The sequence below is a fragment of the Tachypleus tridentatus genome, chromosome 8 (genome assembly GCF_004210375.1).
Source record: "Tachypleus tridentatus isolate NWPU-2018 chromosome 8, ASM421037v1, whole genome shotgun sequence".
NCBI classification, from domain to species: Eukaryota; Metazoa; Arthropoda; class Merostomata; order Xiphosura; family Limulidae; genus Tachypleus; species Tachypleus tridentatus.
The window spans coordinates 90,961,403-90,977,953 of record NC_134832.1 but is presented as its reverse complement, the minus strand read 5'-3'; the positions used below and the strand labels follow the sequence as shown (position 1 = coordinate 90,977,953).

Sequence of the window (16,551 nt, the reverse complement as noted above, 5' to 3'; positions counted from 1 at the left end):
GGAATTATCTTTACTGAAATAAGAAGAAAGATAAACAATTTGGTGGATCAGTAACTTTATGGTTTGTATTTTAAGATATGGTTTCCTGTCTTACTTTTAAGTTTGTTGTGTAGAGAAACAAATGAAATTGAGTATTAATCCATTTTTAAAGTACAATTCTCTCTCATTGTTGATTTTTTAATAAGAATTCTTGTATTATGCTTAATTTGAGTACCTTTACTATCCTTACATATACAGTATACCATCTCATTGATAAGCATTTGAATATAGTGTCATAACTTGGAAGAATTGCATTGTTTTTTATAATTGAACAAGATGAAATATTATGGATTGTATTTTACTGGCAGTTTACATAATGTGTTTAGAACTTAGTTAGGGGAATAGTATTGCATTAAGTTGCTAAAAATTACTTTTCTAAAATTTGAAAAGTCTGTTTTCATACATCAGTATTTTGTTTTCAAGAATTTATCTAAATACTACTTATTATACAGTGACATTGTTAGATTGTATGTAAAATAATATGGTGGTCTATTAATACTATTATTTTTATGGAATAATTTGGCAAAAATTTGGTTTATCAGTTTATAAATGAATATATAAGCCCTATTTCTTTTCTGAACTTTTCATTAAATTAATTGATTATGCTGCCTAACATGTTCTCTCACTTTTCTTCCAGTGGTTTGAAAATTGTGTGTGTGTGTATATATATATATTAGTATACACTTTGTGTATTTCTCTCCTTCATTTTTTTTATTTTTTAGGATAGTCTTGTTAAAAAATGATATGATATCATATCTGAAATGTTTCTGTGTACTTGCAACTAATAGTTCTGTAATATTCATGTATTTATTACATCCTTTGGTTTTCACATGGCAAGATTCAAACAGCCAGTAAACAAATTTCAAATCAAGAGGGTGTTGTTACATTCAAGAGTTGGCAGGAAGTGTCTGAGTGTTCAAATGGAAATGTTTTTGCATTATTGAACTCTCTTCAGTCTACAAGAGAGTACAAGTTGGCATTAGAGTGGGCTGAAATTCACCCTATTCCAGATGAATGCAAGATGGTAAGTTAAATGAGTATTTGGAATATTGTATTAGGAGAACTTATTTTCATTTTATGCTATTATAACTTGGTGAATGGGTTTTTTCATATAAAAGATTTTTGTGATAGCCACTGAGGAAATGGAGGCAATGAAAATTTACACTAAAATCCAATTACTTTGTTTTTTCTATCTGTTAGGTTAGAAATGCTACAAAAGAAAATTTTCAGATTTTAATGTAAATAGAGCTTTTCAAAAAAATTTTCCTCAGGTAGTGTGGACTAGTAATGGTGTCTGCTTGTGGTAACAATTACTGGTTTTGCTTCACTGACACTCATTATTTTCTCAGGAATATCTTTATATGCCTATGTTATTTCATTGGTGATTTTAACATTATACCCTGAGTAAAAACAATAAGGTATCATGATATTATTACATAAGCAGATAGTTCTGCTTAGATAGATAATAGATTGTTCTGTTTAATGATATATTATCTATATTTAAATCTGTTGATTAAGTATTATTTGTTAGATGTAATTTGATATAATAATAAACAGTTTGTATTATATTTCAACACAATTCTAATTAATTAAACAAAAATTGTCTTACATAAATTTGAGTATCATTTTTAAAACAATCTGTTGACTGGTGTTATAGATCACAGTTAAACTCATTTCAAAAACTTTGTGTTGTGTTTTTTTTTTAACTTTTTCAAGTGATGCCTTTTCATATTAAAGGTCCAGATGTTCCCAAAATACATGTGATGTTGGTGCAGTTAATAGTGTTTGGGTGCTTTGGTGTAGCTTCATGCATATAAAATATTATTTAGTATTATATTATGACTACATGCTATTCATACAATGGAGATATTTTCTAATGGCTAAATGTTAATTTTTAGAAGGTTTTGAGCACTGAAGTGCTGTTATTACATTGGAAAATATCTTTTAATAGTTAAGTGTTATTCATGTATTGTAAGACATTGTGCAGTGACTAAGTGCTATTAGTATTTTATAAAACTGTGATTGGGTCTTTGGATTACTCTTCTATTGTAAAAAGAATATTTACTATAATTTTAAATTTGATGTACGTAAAATATGGTGCTCTTTTAGTAAAGTGTATAAATCTGTTGTATACAAAAAAAGAGGTAAGTTGTTATTTATCTGTTATTTTGTATATAATGGATTTGTACATTCTACTAAAAGATCACTATAATTCATGTACATACAGCCACTCTTCACACAAGTGAAAGTCAGCAATTTCATATGAAAAGACCTAATGATTTTGTAGGAAAATGATTAGATGTAGATTGTGCAGAGATCAACAGAATTTAATGTGAAGTTCAGCAGATTTGTGGACAAACCACAGTTAAGGAAGCATCTTTATAGTTTCTTTGAATTTGTTTTTGTTGTTGTTCTTAAAAATATCTTCAAATTAAATTATATTTGTTTGAAAACTGTAGAAAGTTTCTGGTGTGACAAAACATTAGGTAAACCCAGTTAAGCTTAGGGACTACAGTAGGCAATAGCAAAATGTTCTAACAATTCAAATGCTAATTTTATTCTTATTTATTAAATGTTTTTGTATTACTGTTAAGATTATTGAATTGAATCAATATAGGTAAGTAAAATAATTTATTTGCTTTGAATAAAACAGTTTATTAAAAAATATAAATTGATCTTGCCCATGAATATTATAAGCAAAAATATTGCTACTCATGCCATTGTGTCAGGCCAGGTCATTGAATGCTTACAGCTCTATCAATTTTCACTATGTTTTATTTACAATTTATAGCCATGATGAACCACTGCTATGGCAAAATAAAATACAAAACAAGATTGATGTATGTCAATAAAGTTGGAACTAATGAAATACATATAAAATATAATTTTCTAATCATGATTATTAAAATGGAATTTCACAGACTCAAGGAGGAGTTTTTAATGATTTTTATAACTGTATCTTTTTATAATTTCACAGTTTAAAGAATGACACATAAATTGTATGAAGTAGCTGGGATCATACCCTCAAGAAATTGTATCCAGATGTAATACTGTGTTACACTATCTTTACTTTTTTTTTGGACTTTATATGTATGGCTAAATGTTTTGGCTCACTAAGCATATCTAATTTTTTTTGTAAAGTTGAATGAAACCTACATGTTACATTTAAAACCTGTATGGACGAATCTAAAGAATAAATTTGACTCTTCAGTGCTTTGTAGAGTCTATACCTGAAAGTAGTAAGTACTGCTATTATGGTTTTCAGTAGACCTTTGAAGTCAGTGTATACTTTGTATGATTAAATAATGTTAAATAAAATTCTAAATTATGTGATTTTTTTATATGATTTTTTTTTAAATTTTGTATCATTAAACTCCAGGGTGATACAAAACTTTTGGCCATAGTTATACAACTGTATGCTTAGTCATGGCTGAAAAGTGAATAAATGTATAAATAATTTGAAATTTTACAGATAATGTCAGAACTTAAAGTCTGTTACTATCTGGAATGTGACCCACCTGAGTTAGAGGCAGCTGAATTGGTAAAAAACCTTTTTTTCATGTACATTTTTATTCAAAGGAAATTACATATTTTTATGATATCTGATATTTTTTATAAAAGTAGAATAAACTGTTATATAAAACAAGTTTTAATTTAATCATAGAATTTTTTATATGTCTATCAAAAGTTGTAAGCTGCCTTATATTGAAAGTTAGTAGGACAGATCACCAGCTGTTATGGGTAATTCTATATCTAGAATGAGCAGTTAATTATAACCATCATTTTTCTTTAAGAATTTCATTGTGCATATTACCATAGAAAAATTATATAATTAAGTTTATATATTATCTGTTAAGTTAATGGATGTAAGAAATTTTAAAGAAAATTCAAAGATTTAATGCAACATTTAAAGATTGTTAACTTTAATCTTTCCTTTAGAATTATATTATTTTTACAATATGAACATATCTGTTCAAAGACTTGTTTTCCTGAAACCATGTTTTTCTCTTTTGTTGAAATTTCAAACCTTTTTAAATTTTTATATATTAACCAAAAATAAAACTACTATTGTAATTATTGTAAAAGTAAATTTTTTTCTGAAGCAAATATTCTACTCAGGAATGTACAAATATAGGCTTGTTCATTAAATGAAAAAAATCTAAAAAACGTTTTCAGTCTTCATTTTGTTTTAACAAGATTCTGAAAGAAATGTTTGAAAAGGAAAATGGGCTGAACGTGTGTGAAAGACTCCTTACTTGTGTCTTCACAAACATGGGAAAAGTGGCAATAGTTGAGTTTTTAATGGCTCACCCTCCTTCAGGCATGTCTCCAGAGATGATCCAGAAATATTCTGGAATAGCTTCTGGTTTGAAGGTAATTTCTTCTGTATATTGTGCAGGAATATTTATGTTTAATCCATCTTAAAAAAAATTAGCATAATAGATCACAAAAAAGATTCAAGTATATTTCAAAAGATACAGAAGCTTTCAAGTAATTTGCTTCTTTAGGAGTAAAAATAATAAACGTTAAAGAGTTTGGTGTAATAAGTACCAAAAAGAAGTGATCTCCATGCTAGTGTAAAATCTTCGTCATGGTGTGTGTAAAAGTTAAATCATATTGATTGAAGAAGAGTGTTGAATGAAGCAACAGAAATATCAAGAGCTTCTATTTATTTTAATGTTACAAAAAAGTATGAAAAAGGTGAAATGAATAATAAGATCTCAAAGCTGAGGTGAAAATGTAAAACATTCTTTAATATAATACACACACACACACACACATAAAACTAGCATATATAAAATAATGGAAGCATTTAATTCTAGAGACCCAAAAAAAGATGGGAATCCAAATAAAAAGTTTCTTTTAAAACTTAAAAAGAAATACAAAGAGACAATAAAATAGATTAAAAGTGTTGATTAATCCTTGTGAAATGTATAGATTAACTGTAGATTAGATTGTTTTCCCTAAAAGTTTAGTGGTCAACAATACTGTGATGTGATTAATGCCATTAGGCATCACAGTTTTTGAAGTTATTGTCCAGCAAGTATACATAATTTCACTGTCTCATTTTGATGTGAATCCAATATTTATATTTATGAGTTTAATGTCTCAAAGAAAGTTGTCAGACATGTTAAAACATTTAGCTACAAGAAGTTCTATTTCTAATGATGGAATATTTATGATTGTTAGAATGTTCTTGTATGGTTATGCTAGTTTGTCAAACATATTGTAAGTTGCATTTTTGACACTAGATTTAGATAAACAGTAGTGTAAATTGTGGGTTTTATGATTTTGTATAATTTAGCTAATATTTATCAATGAGCTGGTCAGTTGTATAAACTTGCATATTTGACAGTGTTTGCTAGTACAGGGATAGTATCCACTCAGTGGAGAGTTAAAGCTGACCACTGCATGAACTGAGATGGATTTCAACATTTTATGTTGCTGAAAAGAAACAACAAAGCAAAAATCACTTAGTTGAAGGAACTAAAATTGTTTTTTCAGGATCTGGGATAGATTTTTTTCAATTTTGAGTGATAGGTGATAACCAGCAGAACATGGGAGGAATTTTTCAATCGGTAATTATTTCAAGGTGTCACTGCATGAGATATTAAATCTATTGCTGGGGGTATCCTTCACTATGCAAGATACAAGGTTTAAGTGTCTTACATTCAAAATATTATTAAACAACCTTTTGCTTATGTTATACCTATTAGAATAGCATAAAATATTCACTAATAATCCATATTTTAAAAGTATATAAGTTTTAAGTTTATAATTCTACAAGGTAATATTTAAAAAATCCTGAATTTCCCGTAGTGTGGTTCACATGACACATTTTCTCATTTTTTCCTATTTTATCTGCTACCCTTTGAAAAGATACAAAATTAAAATAAATTATCTTTATAAAATTGTCATTGCTCAGACAAACCAAATTTTTTATAGTCTTCAATTTTGTTTAGTTGCAAAGCTATCACATAGAAAATCAGACCCTTCCTGTGACACTTATCTGTAACATCCTCTCTTTCAGAATTTAAGTATTCTCTTATGTTTAATTATATCTTACCTATAACCAATAGAAAGCCAAGGTTTTCATTTATCAGATGATGTTTTCTGTTACTTTATTTTCTGTAAAATGTTAGTTTCACTCAAAGTACAAAGAGCATTCCTGTGAGAAATTTAATGGCTAGCTTGGATGAATTTGTAATGACTGTTGTACCAGAGTTAGGAAGCTGGAACGTCTTTGAGGTATAGGAGAATTTATCTACTTTTTGATTTTATTAGTATACAGTGGTACATCAGTTCTCGAACTTAATTCGTTCCAGAACACTGTTCGAAAACCAATTTGTTAGAAAACTTAATCAATTTTTCCCATAAGAAATACTGTAAATTAAATTAATCCATTACAGACCTCCAAAAATTACGCATTATGAAGCATTTTAAATAAAAATATTGCTTATTTATACCTGTATAATAATACTTACATGCATAAAGTCAAACACAAAAACTATAAACACAATAAAAAAACAATAAATGAAAATTTAACTGCACTTTACCTGTGCTGAGGAGAGCTGATGGCGTAAATGAAAGGTGGTGAGGAACATGGATAGTAGGAGGGGTATCACCTTCCATAAAACGTCAGGTAACTCTCCTTCTGGAGTTCTTTCTCTTTTCTGTCTCTTTGCACCGCTACAACCTGCTTGAGACTCACTGGACCTATTTCTCACTAAAAACTTGTCTAATGAGGTTTGTTTCTGCCTGGCACCCTCCCCATGTCTCATCACACTATGTATGCCACTCCTCTTCCTAAATTTTTCAAACCACCTCCTACTAGCCTTGAAGGCATCACTTGTATCAGCACTCATTCCAGGGGTGTTTTTCAGGAGGTCAGCATGCAACTGCTTTGCTTTCTCACAAATGATGGTCTCAGAAATGCTATCACCAGCTAACTGTTTGTTGTTTACTCAAATCAGCAACTGTTTTTCTACCTCTTCCATTGTTTGTGATCTTCGTTTCGTAAGCACTGTCACTCCTTTTGCAACATCAGTTCCTTTGATGACCTCTTTATTTTTCAGTATGGTGCAGACTATAAACTTTGCCATACCAAACTGTGTAGCAAGGTCAGACACATGAACACCACTCAGATACTTCGTTATGAGATCTTTTTTCACCTATATTATGACTCTAACAACTTTTCTTATTGGTTTGCTCCTTTCATTATCCTTCTTTGACCCTGTGGTGGCTTATTTAATCAGAATATTTAGAAAAACAACAACAAAAAAAAGAAAAATGAAAACTTTCACAGCAGATTTTAGTGGGGGTGTGGACTGAGTGACAGGTGCGGGTAAAATGTTTTGGGCAATTTTGGCATGGGCCAAAAATCGCCGAAGAGTTGTTCAGGTCATCAGTCAGGTTATTTCAGGGGTTCAGGCCACAACAGCTTGGTTTGGGAACCGAGTTTATGTTCGACAACCGAGACATGTTTTTCTCAACAATATGTTCGAAAACCGAATTGTTCGAGAAGGGAGTCATTCAAGAACCAAGATACCACTGTATATTGTTTGGTGCTTATTTAGTTAAATGGAAATTAAGTGGGTTACTGTCATTAGTAATTAGGTTTAACTCTTTTTAACAATTAAGATGAAGAAAAAAGAAGATTGGTTAAGTATTTTATTTCTTGCTTTCCATGTTTATTCTGTATGTATAATTATAAAAGTAACTAAATATAAAAATATGGTTCATTTTAGGTTAGTTAAGCTTAGGTAAAGTAAATATTAATAATACTATAATAAAAATGTTTCATAAGGCACACATGGAAGCAGTTTGTAGTAGCTTGTGCATAATGTAATTTATTAGCATAACATGAGCTGCACATTTCCTGAGTGAGTTACTACATATGAAGCTGTGGATAATAGTTACACAGTTCAAAGGACAATAAAATATTAAAATTTAATTATAAATAGATGTGTACTGTTACCAACTTGGAGCTGTTAGGATAAAAATATGGTATGTTATAATTTAAAGTCATTCTAGGAAGGAAAAAAGGTAATTTAGATTTATTTCAATTTTTGTTTTTGGTGGTTATGGGGTCTGTCTAATTGACCAACCCTGTTTGGAGATAGGCTAGAGAAATAACAGATAAACTATAATGTTTTACTGGAAAAAAGGTTTGAAATACATTTAGGAAGTTTTAGGGACTACACAAGGGAAATTTGAGGTTTTATGAAATGAGGAAAAGTATTTTTAATTTTAACATAAATTATTTTTCATGTGAACTATTTAAAACAAATAATATATTCATGAACAAATTTATATTATTTTATTAAAAGTATTTCAGTTAAATATGACTTTTGTATGTGTGAAAGACTCAAATATTGTGAAGATGTACACACTATTCAAAGTTATAAGTGTTAAATCTATAAAAATTTTGAATGAGTACAAAGAGGTCATGCAGTTGGTCAGATTGATTGAATCTGTATTGAGAGAATTAGTACCTTTGACAGTTTCTATGGTCACAGTATTCTGAGTATAACATCTTTTTTGTTAAAAATTCAATGTGAATGTCATAGTTCTTTATCTCAGAACAGATTATCTTAAATCTAGAGCTTACTAAATGTGGAGGGTTTGGCATGTGAAGAGTGACAATTTTTATAATGCAGGTATTGTAGTTTATTGGTTGTCTTTTTATACAAGACAGTGTGCAAAACCTTCAATATTATTGTTTGAATTACATATCAAAATTTATGCGAGTAGCACTTTGACCCTGCATGATGTGTTTTTATTTTTTCACACTTTTTACACCAAACTCTTTTAACATGTACTCATGTTGCTTGTGAAGAAGAATAGCCAATTTTTAAAAAATGCTCATGGATTTTTAAAATGTATTTGTTTATATTTAATGGTATTCTTCATTGCACTTTATTAATTCATTTGCTTTTTATATATTTATTTGTTTAATTAATTTTACAGTTGTCCTAATTCCTTTTTTTTATACTTCCATTAATTATTTATTTTATCCTTCATATATCCATAATTTATTTCACTTGTTCTATCCATTATTAATATCAGTTTATTTTAATTGCCCTATTCTTTATTCATTTGAGAGTTGATCTTAGCTTTATGGTTATCATTCTGTACTATGAATTTGAGGGTATAATGTTTTGCATTCCATTCATTAAAAATCCTACTATAACACTTTGGAACCTTGAGACATTATTAAGTTAGAATAACCCAAGAACTAATGTAATGGTAGGTGCTGTTAACAAGCTGCATTTCCTATGGTCTTATCAGTTGAAAATTAGATCAAGTAGTCTCTGTGTAGCTTTGCATGAATATCCAAAACAAACCTTGATTTTAATGTCCTTTTCTTAATTCACTCTTCTTTTTTTTTTCTGTTTTTCATTCATATTTAACTTATTTCTTCAGAAATACTACTACTCTCTGTACCACTAAGAGCTATTACTTTGTACTTCATTACTGTGGAATTTCCTGCACATGTCATAAACCTTGATCAACCTTTCACCCTTACACATGCCCAGTTAATGTATCAACATGTGACAACAGTCATAATGCTGTAACCTTCCACTAACAGGAAGATGACACAATCTCCATCTGCAATAATTCTTGTGAACACAGGGACATGATCACAGACTGTTTTCTTCCCCAGCATGCCTATGGTCAGAATGTTTTTTTTTGTGCTTTTTGGGTTTCTGGTCACTTTAATCAAATGCATTCCTTTTTTCAGTGCTGCATTGCTTTTGACCCATGACTGCAACTTTGTTTTTTTTTAGCCACCATGTTTATATTTTAGGCTACTTCCAATAATGGGTGCTAAATAAAACATATTTATATATATAAAGTTTCAAAGCCTGGCATTCCTTTTCAGGCATTGTTTCTAGTTAATTCAGTAGTAACTGAAAGAACTTTATCTGTTCATGGACCTGATAACAAGTTGTTATTCCTTTAGTTTTTCTTAGAATAGTATGCATCTGTAAGTGACGGATCTCAAATGTTATTCTGTCGAGGGGTACTTTTACATTGGGCATAACAAACCATCCACAATCTTATTGAGCTAAAATGAACCATTGTGTGTACCAACAGGCTAACTGATCATATTTCCATATTTATGCATCAGATGGTTGGTTTCTTTCTGCCTATTCTTTTTAAATTCAAATACATAATCTTTTTTCCTTTGCCTCCTATGGAGCCTACCATTACTGTAAACAATTTTGATCAGTTGTTCTGTCTTTAGCCCTTTTAAAATGTTAGCTTTGCTTTTAAATCAGGTATATGATATTCTGTACAGAATTCCCATGATCTTGGAAATCATTGAAAAGTTTTGATATATTACAAAAAATTTAGAAAGGTTCTGGAAAAGTTTTGAAATTTAGACAGTGAACTGACCCAAAAGATTTATTGAAGTTCAAAGATAAATAAAGTTTGAAAACACTAATTATCAGTGAAATGGACTGATTTGTTATGTATACTCAGGCCTAAGAATGTGATTACCATATTTTAACTCATGTGTTGATATCATAATAATTTTTATTTTGTGCTTTTTAATGTTTTATTAAACATTGCATGTTTGGGTATAAGATAATAAAAATCATAATATTTGTATTAAGAGATTACATTTTTGCATAATATACTTTATAGTATAGGTCCTTTAAGAATGAGGGTAGGCAAGATCTCAAATCATTCTCATGATTCAGTATTAATTGAGACACTAACATTAGAATGTAACATATCTAATGTTCATACCTAAGCTTAATATGGTAACTAGATCTAGTCTTTAGATGTGGATCTACATTACAACATAGAAAAATTGTTACAGATACTCAGTGATGTCTGCATGGATCAATATAAGTACAATATTTAGCACTAAAGGCCATCTGACTAATATTAGAACTAGGCATAAGTGGCTAATTTCAAGTCTAGACTTAATTGTTCATTCATTTGATGCAAGAAGAAAACTGAGTTGTGTATAACAGGTAGCTCAACTAGATCTAATGTTAAAGTTAGTTTTCCAAAGATTCAAAAGAAAATGTATTCAATATTATATCTAGAGGTTTATTAGTACCACCCATTTTAAGTGAAATGAACCACTGTTCTCATAGGCTATCTGATGTGTAAAGGCATATCTCTAAATAACATGTTATTTTACTCAAACATAAAATCTTCATTGAATTGCTTTTGCAGGATTCAGATGTGTATCTAATATTATATTGTACTTTTTTTTTTTTTAAATAAAGCCTTCATCTATTACTACTCCCATGTGTATATCAGTGTTTGTTGACCTTAGACCTAGTCTAGGTCTAATTTTTGCTAATGTTATAGCTTTTTATACTTCTATGTGCTTATGCCAGTAACAGAAAGAAAGCATTAAAACTGCATCCATTGTTTGTTAAAGTAACAATTTGTTACAAGTCACACCAATAAATTTAATATTTTACTTTATTAGGCCTGCAACATACCTAAGATTCTACATAAATTGATGAGAAGTCAAACATGTACTGGTCTCTATCACAGAATGTGGATTTCATGCACAAGAGCATATGCAGCTCACACATCACAATATATAGGTAGCTTTTGGATAAAATCTATTTTCTTATGTTTCAATTGTTTCATTAAGGCCCACAGTTAATGAAAATATTTATTCTATTCTTTTTTCTTTTTTTTTTTTACCTTCATTTTCTCATAAGACTCTTAATTACAAACCCAGTAGTTTTTGTGGAGACACCCACTATTATTTGTTTGCTGCTTTTATTTCTATTTCTTCCCTTCCTGTATATTTGGGTGTAGTTTCTCTATTTTAGGGATCTATCCAGTTGAGCATCCTCATTTCTTTTTCCTGTATTTATCTACCTTCATCTTGCCCAGTTGCTTACACCTAGTTTTTGGAATCCCAGTATGTTACTGTTACCCTCATAATTGTCTTTTGTTTCCTTAATTTATTGACACACTAGTCACTGCTACCCATCCTTGTGTTTCATGCTGGGTTACCACTCTTTTGTACTTTCTTGTCTCACTTCTGTTTGTTTTTCCTCCCCAACTACACAGTTAGTTGTTGCAGCTCTCATTTCTGACTCTTCTTTAACACTGATCCTGGGTTCTGGTCCTATCAGTACTCACTTCTTCCACTTTAACTTCCTCTGTTTTTTCTTATTCAGTAGCCCAAGGGATCTGCATATTCTTTCTCATTGTTTGTCTCTCGTCTTTTCAGACACTTTACCTCTTCTTTCTCATTATCCTCTTCCCACAGGTATTCTGTTCATTCATCTTCAGAATACAGTGTTCTTTTTGTTAGCAGTGGGAGCTGTAGAATCTGTCTTCCACCTCATTCAGGGTTTGTAATCTTGTCTTTTTATTTTCCCCATGGAGTTGAGTGTTTGGGTCCCTGTTATCAACTTGTAATCTCTGAATCACTTTATTTTCCCTTGTTTCTGGACAAATTACTTTTTCAGTCTGTGTTGAACCCTTTTTCCTTGGTTGTACTTAACCAAGGTAGATGTTTCAAATGTCTTCTTTTTTTTTCACATTACAAATTTGGTCTGTATATCATCATTTGTCTTGTTTGTTCTTGGTTATGTTTTTCAGTTCTGTACCCTTCCTTTCAGCCTCTCAAAGGCTACTTATGTTTTCAACTGGGTTACGTGTTTCTTTGTAGGGGCATGCATTTTCTGTGCTTTCATTTTCATTATTATATGGTAGTCTGGCTTTTGGTTTAAACTCAAAAGGAATTGATGATTGCTACCTTTACTCTTTGAATAGCTTCTCCCCTTAGCTGACTGGTCCAACTGTTTTAAAACATCCTCATTCAATTTCTCATTCACCAGAGAAGTGTTTTTTCATGTCAACTTTATGGAAATAACTACAGCTTATTGGGCATGACCTCTTCATTAGTTGTGGTTGTCTAGTCATCTCATGGTAATCCACTCCAACAGCTCCATAGTCATTACTTCAATTAATGAGTAGCAGCATCAATTGTTAATGACTGAGATTGATTTAGTCTTGAAAAATTGATAATATTATCTGAATGAGGTGCTTTATATGTAGTACTAGGATATAAGGCACATTGAAATAGGTGGAGATTGTCACAAAACAAATATTGCCAAGGGTAACTGAGTAGGGTATAAAAGGCTGAAGTAAGCAAGAAAAAAAAATCAGACCAGTGTTTAGATGGGCAAAGGAAGAAACCCTAGCAGTCAAGTAATAGTTATTTTTGTGAGAGGATTTATGTATTATTGGAAATACACTTTCAAATTAGGAAAATACTGAGATAGGATACAATGTATGGACCTCATTAGTGGAAAATGGTATACAAACAATGAGGTAGTTTCATTCAGTATTTTTATCAGTTCCTTACGCTTCATGTTGTAACAAGCAAAAACAAAATAACTTGGTATGATACATTTTATAGTGCTCACAAGTGGTATGTGGTATAAAAACAAGTAATTTGTAGGTTAACCTGTTCTATTACCTGGAGTTTAGGCTTTGTTCAGTGCATGTAGATTAAAACATGAGAATGTATAAAGAACAATGTTTTTAAAAATAAATAACTTTTACTAATCACTGCAGATGTTTCATCCCAAGGATTGTAATTATAAAAGTTATATTATGGAAGGTAATGATTGAGTTTAAAATAATGACTTTGACTCCCTTACAGATGCTCAACTGTGTATCTCCAACAGACGTTGCATTATATGAAAATCTTGTGGAATGCCCTCAGCTTTTACTTGAACAGCTTCTTATGAACATGGAAGTACGTTTCATTTATATTTCTTCTAGTCAAGTTCAGATGGGCTAGAAATTGTCACGAGATTATACGAGGTCTGTTAAAAAAATACGCGGACTGACGTCATAAAACAAAATGTACTTTATTTAGAAGTTACAGGTCTGGGACCCCTTCAAAGTACTCTCCTACCCAATGCACACACTTATCCCAAACGGTGTTTCCACTTGTTGAAACAGTCCTGGTACGCTTCTTTTGTAATGTTCTCCAGCTCCTTCGTCGAATTTGCCTTAATCTCAGGAATTGTCTCAAATCTTCTTTCTTTCAAGGGTCTTTTGAGTTTGGGGAAGAAGAAACAATCGCAAGGAGCAAGGTCAGGTGAGTAGGGGGGGTGGGGAAGAACAGTGATCGAGTGTTTGGCCAAAAATGCACGAGTTCTGAGGGCTGAATTTCGCAGCAACACGGTGCATCTTCAATTTTTCGGTCAAAATCTCGTAACAAGATCCAACTGATATCTCACACTCTTCAGCAAGCTCCCTGACAGTCAGATGTCGATTTGCTCGCACCAGGGTGTTGATTTTGTCGATGTGTGGGTCGTCAGTTGACGTGGATGGACGCTCATCATCTTCAATGGACTGTCGACCATCCTTAAAACGTTCATGCCACTTGAAACATGCCGTACGCTTCATAGCAACATCACCGAAAGCCGTGTTAAGCATAGTAAAAGTTTCAGTTGCAGATTTTCCACGTTTAACACAAAATTTCACAGCAAGTCGTTGCTCCTTCAGGTCATTCATTCTGAAATCCGCCAAACGAAAAAATCGCACTTCACTTAAAACCGAGTAGCTAATACACAAATGAAGATATCTGCAATCGGGAAATGGCGTCGTAATCAACTGATCTGTGCAAACCTAGCGACATCAAGCAGATTCCCTGGAACCAACTGGAGCCGCGCAATTCAAACAGTCCGCGTATTTTTTGAACAACCCTCAGAATGTAGTTTTCATATTGTTTAATTTTACACACTGTGTCACCTAGTTTTATTACTATTTTACACAAGACTGCCTGAATAATATTGGTTGACTTCATTACTTGAGCTATTTTGAAATATTTTTAATAAATATTATTAAGCCTTACTTAAAACAGCAGATTTATTTAGTTTTATTGGTGTTTTGTATCTTTCTTATGTTTTTCTGATCGTTAGGTACTGTATTTTTCTGTAAAGGTTTAGTGATGAAGCAACAACATTGTTACCAAATAACATCTTGATCTTACCATTTGCAAAATCTTATCTTTTTTCATTGTTTATATCCACTTACACTGACAATTTATAGTTGCTGGACCTGTGAACATGTTCAGTTTACTGGGATGCCATGTATAAAAAAGGGAATATCAAATGTAATTATTCTGAAAAGTGAATGCAGCCTTGACTCTCTTATAAATTTTAGTTTTTTTATATGTTTGCTGATTAGTACCTAAATATTTTTAAAGGAACAAGAGAAGGGTTTTTGTAACCAATGTTTTCTAAGTGTTTGTTGCATGAGGGCTGTTCAAAAAATACGCGGACTGTTTGAATTGCGCGGCTCCAGTTGGTTCCAGGGAATCTGCTTGATGTCGCTAGGTTTGCACAGATCAGTTGATTACGACGCCATTTCCCGATTGCAGATATCTTCATTTGTGTATTAGCTACTCGGTTTTAAGTGAAGTGCGATTTTTTCGTTTGGCGGATTTCAGAATGAATGACCTGAAGGAGCAACGACTTGCTGTGAAATTTTGTGTTAAACGTGGAAAATCTGCGACTGAAACTTTTACTATGCTTAACACGGCTTACGGTGATGTTGCTATGAAGCGTACGGCATGTTTCAAGTGGCATGAACGTTTTAAGGATGGTCGACAGTCCATTGAAGATGATGAGCGTCCTTCCACGTCAACTGACGACCCACACATCGACAAAATCAACACCCTGGTGCGGGCAAATCGGCATCTGACTGTCAGGGGAGCTTGCTGAAAAGTGTGGGATATCAGTTGGATCTTGTTACGAGATTTTGACCGAAAAATTGAAGATGCACCATGTTGCTGCGAAATTCAGCCCTCAGAACTTGTGAGTTTTTGGCCAAACACTCGATCACTGTTCTTCCCCACCTCACCTACTCACCTGACCTTGCTCCTTGCGATTGTTTTTTGCTCCCCAAACTCAAAAGACCCTTGAAAGAAAGAAGATTTGAGACGATTCCTGAGATTAAGGCAAATGCGACGAAGGAGCTGGAGGACATTACAAAAGAAGCGTACCAGGACTGTTTCAACAAGTGGAAACACCGTTGAGATAAGTGTGTGCATTGGGGAGGAGAGTACTTTGAAGGGGTCCCAGACCTGTAACTTCTAAATAAAGTACAATTTGTTTGATGACGTCAGTCCGCGTATTTTTTGAACAGACCTCGTTCATTATCATTTCTTATGATATTCAACTACTTTCTCTGTTATTTTGAATCACAAATTAGTTCCAGTTTTTGGACTCCTGTGTTTGTATTTTCTTTGACTTTATGTTACTTAATGATAGGTAGAAGTGGCTTCTAGAGCATTAGAAACTGTTCTTCACAACCTTTTGTCTGATGATGATCCATCCAGTACGTTTTCAAGTACAACAGTAAATCGACTGATAGAAGACTATGCCTCTAAAGCTTTGGATTTTCCTGTTCTTGAAGATGTTCCAGGTATTATGGTTTAGAACATATAACTGCAATTTTCTCATTTTTATTTATTTCAGTTAGATTTATTCAAAC

At 31.8% G+C, this 16,551-nt stretch overlaps 1 protein-coding gene across 6 annotated transcripts in view; it reads left to right on the top strand.

The window, feature by feature from the left end:
* Sptz (zinc finger FYVE-type containing 26 spastizin) overlaps positions 1–16,551 on the top strand; it is a 137,418-nt gene that overhangs the window by 72,262 nt on the left and 48,605 nt on the right. For 4 of the 6 annotated variants that reach the window (XM_076450137.1, XM_076450135.1, XM_076450134.1 and 1 more), the window contains exons 22-26: positions 878–1,063; positions 3,512–3,580; positions 4,216–4,413; positions 13,706–13,801; positions 16,329–16,482. In XM_076450137.1, the coding sequence (XP_076306252.1) occupies positions 878–1,063; positions 3,512–3,580; positions 4,216–4,413; positions 13,706–13,801; positions 16,329–16,482 (703 nt within the window). The remainder of the gene's footprint in view (positions 1–877; positions 1,064–3,511; positions 3,581–4,215; positions 4,414–13,705; positions 13,802–16,328; positions 16,483–16,551) is intronic. The other 2 variants (XM_076450138.1, XM_076450136.1) reach the window with 1 other exon arrangement.